Consider the following 10,469-nt stretch of genomic DNA (forward strand, 5'->3'; position numbering starts at 1 on the left):
TAACATTCCTAGAAGATGTTTCTTTATAGATTTAGCTGTTAAAAAATTTTATAAGTTTATTCACGTAGCTCAGTTGCTATTTTGTTGTTTGAGGCATGCGTTTGGTAATATTCATCATTTTTCATATCTATTTAGTGTCCCATGTATGTTTTTGTATCTATTTGGTTTTGGAATTGATACCTGACGCTGATACTGGGAAGCAAATGAACGAAGAGTATGACGTTTTTTTTTTTTTTTTTCTTTTTTCAGAAAGCTAAATCTTATAAAAGGCCCACAAGGTTTGCGAGCAACCAAGGCCATTACAAGACACTCCATACAAAATCAAGAGAGACAGCAATCTTGAAACAACAAAACCATCCATGAATAACAACCACAAAAAATAAAAATTTAGACAATGATGTTAGTTATGTTATTATTCCTTCTTTATGTAACCTTAAATTTGTAATTGCATAATTTCATGAAATTTGAGTAAAATCTAAATATGGTATAGTATGTGAGAACTTTGCTCAATATACGCAATCTGTTTTCTTCACGTTGAGTCATTTTATATATAATTTTAATTAAACCCGTGAATTTACGAGTTTTTAGATTGCATCATTTTATATATATACTTTTAAACAACCCGTAAATTCACGGGTCTTTAAACTAGTTAAGAATAATTAGATAAGAAAATTTTCAACACTATTTACGATGACATTTCACTATTCACGATGGTATTACTGTGAACACTTTCAACTTCGAGGGTAATTTGGTAATCCAACATTTTTTTTCCTTTTTTAAGAAACTTTTCTTCTAACAAATTTTCCTATATTTTTTAAACATCTTATTAACCGATGACTAACTGATTAAAACCACTGACCTTTAATCGATGAATACACCCCGCGAAGCGCGAGTTTGTTTTACTTGTACTATGTTATGAAAATAATTTCTGATACTGAAGTGCCACGATTTTCTCTACAGATATACAGTATGAAAATAAATAAATATAAATATAAAATATAAAATATAAAATATAAAATATAAATAATACTTCAGATTTTATCGTGGTCTACACAGCTCTAAAACCCTAGCCAATTTTACGATTCGGGCATCTCTCATCTTCTTCTCAATCGGACTCCAGTCCTCCATTTCCATGGTCTGTTGTTAGAGCTACTCTGTCTCCATCCCTGAATTCATTCAAGTAAGTATTCTTATTCATCATCGTTTTCTTACAATTGTCACCGATTATTATTTTCTTCCCAATCAATCAATCAATCAATGTCTGCCCTAAATTACACCAAAAACAACCCTAACCCTAACCCCACCCACCTGATTTTACGTCTTGATGATGATTGGGATGATGATCCACACTACTCACTCGATTTGAAACAAATCAACACCCGAACCACACCTAAACTCCTGAAAAACCTTACAATTGATGAGATACATGGGTCTTGCAATGGGCTTATTTTGGCCAATGATAGCGATAATAATAACCTATGTTTAATTAATCCAACCACAAGAAAGATTTTGAAAATTCCAGATTCTGTTGGAGAAAGTAGTGATAACGAAAAATATGTAGTTGGTTATGATTCGTCTACGGATGATTATAAAGTAATCTACATTTCTTATCTGGGCATTCCAGATTTTGTTCCTGACAGCGCAGTTGCTCGCGTGTATAGTTTACGTAACAATTCATGGAACATTTTACCTAATTTTCCTTACCAACACGACGATTATTATCTTCCATGGGTACTATTGAACGATAATCTTCACTGGGTAGTAACAAGCAGACACTCAACAAAGATGGCTATTGCTGTCTTTAGTTTAGCTGATGAAGAGTTTCATGAAATTGAGTTTCCCAATTCAGTTGATCATGATCGAGCTACGTGTTCCGGGCTATGTGTTCTTGGTGGAAAATTAGCTGCTTTTATAGATGAATTCGAAGATGGATTATGGGTGATGGATCAGTATGGTGTTCCTAAGTCTTGGACGAAACTTTGTATCATTGAAGACAACGTTTATCCAAATTTTGAGTTCTTTGCTCAACTCAGCACTCGGGATATTTTGTTGGGCAATAATCATGCGAATGAAATTTCTATATACAATATGGATGAAAAAAGATTCACGAGGGTAACAGTTGAAGGGTGCCAAGAAGGATTCACTGTTTATGGTACGTATGTTGAAAGCCTTGAATCATTTGAGCGTTTTCGTTAGAGCAATACTTGTCTCTACATCTTGACCTTTGTATAAGGTATTACTCAGTAGTAGTTAAATTATGTTGTCTTAGGTATAAATTTCAGTGTGATTAAAGTTTCAAACATGTCTGGTATTTCATATGTATGATGTATGGTATTCATTGTGTTGGATTTTAGTTGAGTGTTCTATTTCCTTGTTTCTTTTCCTTATCCTAGCTGAATATTGAGTATAATCTTTCTTTGCCCATAATGTATGTGAAAAAAGCTCGAGTTATCTAATAACATCCTGATAAGAATTACAAAAATATGGTTTATACTTTATACTGTGCCATGTAACTGTAACTGTAACTGTGAAAGAACAGAGATTCAATTCAATTCATTTACTAAAAGGTAGTGCCAGAATTGATATGATATCTGAAGGTTCTAGACATGGATTTGAAGATAGTCCCTATTTTCAGTCATGTGCAGATTCAACATTGACACTAAATTATTTGTTATTTGTGCTCCTTAATGACAGTTGTTTATCTTTCTTGGTTTGATCTAACTGAATCATACAGTAAGTTTATGTTCTATTGAAGATAAATGCCTACTCATTTAGATTTAGAATGATGATACCTAATATATATGCGTGAATCTTATATGCTTATTGATGAGTGTTACTATGTATGTATGCGTGAGAGAATCTTATCTTTTTTGAATCCATGACGAGCAATGCAACAACTTAAACACCACGAAGAATGTCGTGTATAAAGAGGTCTTAGAGTCCATGACATCCTCCACATAACAGGGTAATAAATGATCCATCTTGCCACGTTTTATAGCACTAGCGCAAGAAGGTTGAACCAGTTGAGAGGAAAGCAAAAAGGGGTTTTACAGAGAGAAAGGGTTTTGTTCTATATGTTTTCATTTGATTTAATGAGTTACGGAGTATTAATTATGCTTTAATTGCTACAGAAATTATCACCTCCCCCGTCTATATGAGCGTGTGAACTAACATGAGCAAAAAGTAATTTGATTTGGTTTGAGTAGAAATTATTAGTTATCACCTGACCCGTCTTTACCACATGTTTTCATACATTATCACCTGAGCAGATTTTTTTTATTTTTATTTTATTTTTTTTGCTTTGAACAAATTATATATATGTAATGTCATGTTTATATGGTATCAGTTGAACTTTAGTCATCACATACAAGCACTTGAGCTGTAATACTTGATGCCATAAATTGAAATAGAACATATTATATTTGTCGAGAAGTCCAAAATCGCATGTTCTATTTTAATTTGTGTAGAGTTAATTTGCTGAGATTGGAGCTCTGCTATTAGTTGATTTGGCTTCATTTTTATACTTGTAGCATTAGCTTAATTTCGATAGGTATAATTTCGGTAGGCAACTAGGCATGCTGAAGCTGAAAGAACGTGCTCATAGTTACTAACTATAAACCAATTTACAAGAATTACAATAATATGGTTTACAGCCATGTATTTGTAACTGTGAAGGAAACAGAGATTATGATAAACCTCGAGTGTTGTTAACATTTATTATTCTTTTGTAAGAAAGGCATAGAAACGTAGCCACCAGTACCGAAGTAACGATCTCCAAAGTCACCCATGCCTGGAATCACTGTTGACTGCTCGTTTAGTCCTTCATCGATCTCAGACGTAACTATTTTCAGCCTTGGATACTGCTTACAAACTGCATATATCCCTTCAGGTGCCTGTTTCACAAACACCCAACTTTTCACCATTCCAATTTCTAAACATGCACTTTAATTGTGAAATATTATATTACTCGAGCTTACCGCTATCAGGTTAAGAAATATGATGTTGGATTCAGATACACCCTTGTTCAGCAACAAGGAAATTGCCTCCACAGCAGAATCACCTAATTATAATGATTTTCATAACAATGATATCATATGGAAAACATGGTTGGTTGGTTAAAAGTTTTGAAGTGTATCAAACCTGAAGCTAGCACCGGATCAAGCAATAAAACTTGGCGACATGCGATATCTTTAGGTAGCTTTTCATAGATCAATTTCCGCCCATTGCCTTGGCGTTGAATAAGGACTTTACCAATTTTGATTCCTTTACAACATGCTCTTAGTGCATTTTCCATGCTTTCCCCACTGAATTAAATTAACAAATTTAGACGACCGTTAACTTTTGGTACAACATGTAACAAAGTAAACAGATTTGTACCTTCTTATGACTGAAACGCCACACAAACTTTTGCAGAATACCACTCCAGTGTAGATGGATTCTGCAAGTGATAACAAAAACCTCCAATAAACTAAAAAATAAGGTTGTGATATGTAACAAAAAAAAAAAAAAAAAAAAAATATGACAATTAACTTACCTGTTGGAGTGGTGATCTGTTTTTCTGTAAAAGGAAGATGGCCTAAACCATGCTCCACAACCTAAAACATAATTCAAACCTATTTTAGGTCAAATAACTTTTAAATCAATGAAAAATAAGTTATCATCTTTGATGCCCATACCAAGCGAATAAGACGGTCTGCATAAAAAACAAAATCATGTTTTCTTGTTTTAGCATCTCGTATAAGTGTATGCATTCCGCGTAGCTGCAGGAACATAGATCGTAGTAAGATAACAGCCGCCACATAAACATCACGTTACACGTAACAAATTAAGGAATGCGTATTAAATGTAGTATACGATTATACCTGGAATGTGGATGGTATAACGAAAAGGTTGTGATAAATTTTACAAAGATCATGTTGACCGAGCTTTGTACGAATATGTTGAAGTATCAAATCTATGGCAACATCATTATCAGATCCTCTAGGGATGATAACATCTGCATGTTTTTTTGATGGAAGAATAAACTCCTCAAAACTAGGTTTCACATGTTTATCATACTGCAAATAAGAGCCAAAAAATATATAAGAATATATACAAAAACAGTGACTAAATCCAGATATCTTGTAAACCACTTACATATATAAAAAAGTTTAAAACTCCTGAATCTTTATACAAATATATGTTAAAGTTATACTCCGTATCACTTATTAACTGAAAAAGAGATTTACTAACTTGGTCAAGCACATATTGAATATTTCTGCCCCTCTCGACTGTATCGCGTTTAATCCTTCTTCCCAACCGCACATCCGAATCTGTATATTTGTGAGTTTTTTTTTATAGAATGGGATCATCATGAAAAATAATAACAGACACCTGGATGAGTCATTTATAATCAGTTGTAAACATTTGTGGACACATAACATACTACATATAAAAATGTCATCTTTGAACACATTAGAACATATTGTGACTAGTGATGAACCTGAATCAACAAAGATCTTCATGTTCATCAAATCTCTGATTCGCTCATCATGAAGGACTAAAATTCCTTCCAAAATGATGACATCCGATGGGTTTACCTACAGATATAATCGATTCGAAGATCAGGATCTTTTATTTATTAAATTATATAAAAAATGCTAACAAATTCAGTACGTACCATGCGTCCTGGTCCACTATTCTTGTGGATCTTATAATCGTAACAAGGAACGTTAAAAGGGTGTCCGTTTTTCAATGTTTCCATACATGACAGAAGTAGCTCCATATCGAAAGAATCTAAAACGACAGCATGACGTAACATCATGTACATAAGTTCATTTGTACATATTCAATTAACAAGACTGTACTGTTATGAATTTAAAAAGAAAAAAAAAAAAACATATTTACCAGGGTGATCAAAATTGTAGTCTTGGGGATTTGCTGATTGTTGATCATTCAATGAATGATAAAATGAATCCTACAATAATTAATCCTAGTTTAACATTATTAGCATTGACCTGTTGATGATGCAGTAATATGTATAAATTATAATTATAATATCCGTACCATAATAAACTGTACTGATTAATATCCATACCATAATAAACTGTATAAATCTATAAGATTGTACTTGATTAAATTATGATGAAATAAAACTTCAAGGTGTTAGTGTCTTGGTGGTGACCCGACTTTCTATGAGGGAGGTTATGGGTTCGACTCCCATGCACCGCAAAATATTTTCCTTGAGTTTACCAGAGGCGATTCTATGTTAATGGGTGTGGGGTCAAAGGATCCCACTACTTTGGAAAATTTTTACACTACGTAGTCTTCAAATTGTACAGGACACCACTAAATTTAAGTATAGGACCCCATATTTTTAAAAATTTAAGGTTTTTTATAGGTAAATAACCACTAAAATACTCTTCAAATATAATTTTATTTGAAAATTTTTTTGGGACCCCATTGAGTTTCCATCCTGGAGTCGCCACTGGAGGTTACCTGCCCATTTCATGGGTCTCGGAGGTTTCAGACGTCTATGCATTTGAGCCTCAGCTGAGGGGTTTTACCATACACGCGATGCCCGTATGGATTCGTCGTGGGGTTTCCTCCTGAGGAGCGGTAGGACTGTATTGATTCGTCCATGGAAATGATCGGGTGGGTGGGGTCCGACATCGCGTTCGGACCCCATCAGTGACTCTAACCGCCATTCAAAAAGAATTATGATGAAATAAAGTTGAAGTCTTACTAGATTGATAAGAACAACCCTTTGATCATGAAGTCGTGATATGATGACATTGCAGACAGTTGTTTTCCCAGATGCCGTTCCACCAGCTACGCCTAAATATAGATTTAAATGATGAAGTTAATAAAAATGTAAACTTTGTTTCATAACTATGACATAAACATTATAATCTAGCATATGAAAAACTTCACCAATGATGAATGGCACTTTATTTCTTTTTTGTTCATGGACAACATTAGGTTGAGATGAACACTGATCCTTCACATTTTCTTCGATTTTAGCATAAATTTCACCATCCATCATTGGTTTGAGCCTCTGATATCAATCAAAACACTCAATAATTAAAAAACCACAAAAGTTATTAAATCTGTAAACAATCTGTCAATGGAACATCATAAAATAAAATGTAAAATTATTCAATACTTTACAAAAATGAAGGAAATGCATACCGTATAGGCGTATTAACGCCCAGATTTTCAACCAGGTTTCAAACGAATCGACAATTGTGAACCATGTTGAAACAAATTATTGAAATCAGAACAATGCTTAACTAAATCAATGGGATCAAGTGAATTTTAACGTGTTTTATGGAGTTCGATTGTTTTCTTGATATACCTAATTGTAAGCCAAGTCCTTTTTTTTAACATACTAATGAAATTTCATGCTAACTAGAAAAGTGGCCCGCGCGATGCCGCGGTGCCTTTCGGGTTACATAATCATAGTTAACGTAGCGTTATGTATTTACGGAAATAAAAACGCTTTGCTATGGGTGTTTTTGGATACACGTCGTTAGTACCTAGTATACCTAATGACATATGTATTTTTAACGTCATGACGATTGTGTAAAAAATGAAAACATCACTATCGATATGATGTAGGTAGTTTGAGTAGTTTATTATAAGTGTATGTATATGTATTGAAGATAGCCCGATGTGTTTAACGTTTTTTTGAGAAGTGTCCGTTTCGCGTATAGTTAGTCCCGTTGGGTTCGTTAGATTTTTTCGAGTTGAATGGTGGTCTCGGAAAAATTTAACTCACACCGAGCGAGAAGATAGAGCCCGTTATAAATTCGGATGGAATTAGTTTCTTTTATTTTAATAAAATTATATATTTACACTTTCTACCCCTGGAAAAGTGTACACTTGAGGGACCGTTGTGTAAATTGAGCCGAAGTTGAGGGACCGATTGCAGTGTGAACGCAAACTCAAAACGACAATCCATAACAACTAAAGCGACGAGAATTCGGGTTCGTTTTAGTATATAGGTATAAAAGTTGAGGGACCGATTGCAGTGTGAACGCAAACTCAAAACGACAATCCATAACAACTAAAGCGACGAGAATTCGGGTTCGTTTTAGTATATAGGTATAATATAATATAATATAATAATATAATATAATATAATATAATATAATATAATATAATATAATATAATATAATATAATATAATATAATATACTACTTCATTTTAAATACATTATAATGGATTAGCATAAAACTCAACCCAAAGTATATAAAACTGATTAATTGATTATAATTTTTTTTAAAGACAATGGAGATATTAACTTTAACGAGACATGATCTTAATTCCTGGAAAATACAGACCAGGAAAACTATTATTAAGGACCATTAATGCAATAGAAATTTGATGAAGAACCGGGTTCGGAAGTTATCCATATCTCAAGGTAGAGTTATGTAATTTAAAATCCAAGCAAATAAGGAGACAAAGGGTCCCCTTGTCTTAACCCTCGTTTTCCCGAAAAGTAGCCATGGTTATGGAGGTCTTAACGTTGATGTTGATTAGGAAAGCTTCTCAAAGAGATGAGTTTCGATATCATCCCAAGTGTGACCAAATGAAGATTATTAATCTTTGTTTTGCAGACGATCTTTTTCTTTTTGCAGCTGCAGACAAGTGCTCGGTAAAGGTTTTTCGAGATGCTCTCGAGGAATTCAAAGCTTGCTCAGGTTTGACTCCTAGTCTCCCTAAGAGCACTGCTTTCTTCGCTAATGTTCCTCATAATCTTAAGGAGGCGATTCTTTCTATTTTACCTTTTGAAGAAGGGCACCTCCCTGTGAGATATTTGGGTGTCCCTCTTGTTTCTTCTCGTCTTATGTATCGGGATTGTAAAGTTCTTGTGGAGAAAGTTAAGCGAAAAATTGAAGATTGGAAGAATAAGTTTCTCTTTTTTGCTGGGAGAGTTCAACTTATTATTTCGGTTTTAACTACTATGCATGTATATTGGGCTTCGGTTTTCACATTACCGGAAGCAATCATCAAAGATATCGAAAAGTTGTTACGGGGCTTTCTATGGTGTCATGGGGATATGAAAAGAGGGAAAGCTAAAGTTAAATGGGATGTTTTATGTCTCCCGAAGGTGGAAGAGGGTCTTGGAATTAAAAGGTTAAAATATTGGAACGTTGCTTTAATCTCTTCTCACATATGGAATATTCTCTCTCACAAAGAATCCTTGTGGGTCAAATGGGTTCATGCTTATCATCTCGGAAATCATTCTTTCTGGGATGCCCCAATTAAGCAAGATGCTAGTTGGAGTTGGAGGAATTTATTGAGATGTAGAGATATCATTCATAAACACGTGGTGATTAAGATTGGTGATGGATCGACGACTTTAGCTTGGTTTGATAATTGGAGTAGTTGTGGCATGTTAATTGATATTGTTTCTTGTAGAGACATAAATGGTGCGGCTTTTGGTAGATATGCCCGAGTTAATAATCTACTTCAGGAGAATTCATGGACTTGACCAGATTTTTGGGAATCAAAATATCCGGTGCTTGGTATTATGCAAATACCTGATTTGTCTAATACTAGTGATCAACTTCAGTGGCATGGCAGAGATGGGACAGTGCAGAACTTTTCTGTTAGCCAAGTATACGAGGCTATACGCCCAGTTGGGAATACTGTTTATTGGTTCGAGTTGGTTTGGTATTCTAATTGCATTCCTAGACACGCATTTGTTCTTTGGCTTTTATTGAAACAGAAATTAAAAACTCAAGATAAGTTCAAAGTTTGGGAGATTCGCCAAGGTCAGGCTCTTGTTTGTCCGTTATGTTTGGAGTGTCAAGATTCTCACAACCATTTATTCTTTGAGTGTCGATACTCTAGAAGTGTGTGAAAATCTATCCAGCACCTCGCTCCTGGGTTGCAAAATCTTGAGTGGTCGCTGGTGGTGATGGATATCACTGGTTTATCTGTGAAGAAGAGTGCAAGTGTTCTCGTGGCTAAGTTATTATTTGCAGCTGCGGTGTACTTTATTTGGCAAGAAAGGAACGCAAGGTTATTCAATTCAAAAAGACGCTCGGCTAAGGAGTTGTTCAGAGTGATTTATGCTTATGTTCGGTTAAAGCTGTTATCAGTTCGGTTTAAGGAGTCCCATCAGATTAACTTTCTTCGAATCGCTTGGAAGTTAGAGTGAAGGCTGTTGGCTTATGTTTTTTTTTTAGGTGTTTTTTTTTGTTTGCCTTTGGTTTTTTGGCTTGCTTGTTTGCTTGGCTTTAGTCTTCCTCTAAAGCAGCTGTGCTTCGTTGTTATGTAATCCTTTCTTTTATTTTTTTCTAATAAAAGTTCATCGGGGTAACCCTTTACAAAAAAAAAAAAAATTTAAAATCCAAGTATTTTAGAGTTTAGAATAGTGGATTGGGCCTATATAAATTAGGCCGGTTCTTGTTCCAAAGATTATTAGCAATACAACAATTGACCTATTTTCATTTTGTATATAATATATTTTTATTTT

General features: G+C 34.2%; 3 protein-coding genes across 3 annotated transcripts; 2 read left to right on the plus strand and 1 right to left on the minus strand.

The window, feature by feature from the left end:
• Positions 1-1,257: 1,257 nt before the first annotated feature.
• LOC139848844 (F-box/kelch-repeat protein At3g06240-like) lies at positions 1,258-2,196 on the plus strand. The gene has a single exon (XM_071838533.1). It carries the CDS (start codon positions 1,258-1,260, stop codon positions 2,194-2,196), a length of 939 nt encoding a protein of 312 aa, XP_071694634.1.
• Positions 2,197-3,707: 1,511 nt separating this feature from the next.
• LOC139848845 (uridine kinase-like protein 5) lies at positions 3,708-7,021 on the minus strand. The gene is made up of 13 exons (XM_071838534.1): positions 6,913-7,021; positions 6,725-6,816; positions 5,887-5,956; positions 5,660-5,775; positions 5,483-5,579; positions 5,233-5,312; positions 4,863-5,057; positions 4,677-4,760; positions 4,535-4,595; positions 4,378-4,438; positions 4,141-4,304; positions 3,978-4,060; positions 3,708-3,893 (listed from the first exon to the last, which is right to left on the minus strand). Exons 1-13 carry the CDS (start codon positions 7,019-7,021, stop codon positions 3,708-3,710), a joined length of 1,398 nt encoding a protein of 465 aa, XP_071694635.1.
• A 2,497-nt stretch (positions 7,022-9,518) lies between these two features.
• Positions 9,519-10,151, plus strand: LOC139848847 (uncharacterized). The gene is made up of 2 exons (XM_071838535.1): positions 9,519-9,773; positions 9,864-10,151. Exons 1-2 carry the CDS (start codon positions 9,519-9,521, stop codon positions 10,149-10,151), a joined length of 543 nt encoding a protein of 180 aa, XP_071694636.1.
• Positions 10,152-10,469: the final 318 nt, after the last annotated feature.

Source organism: Rutidosis leptorrhynchoides, chromosome 5, assembly GCF_046630445.1.
Source record: "Rutidosis leptorrhynchoides isolate AG116_Rl617_1_P2 chromosome 5, CSIRO_AGI_Rlap_v1, whole genome shotgun sequence".
Taxonomy (NCBI): Eukaryota; Viridiplantae; Streptophyta; class Magnoliopsida; order Asterales; family Asteraceae; genus Rutidosis; species Rutidosis leptorrhynchoides.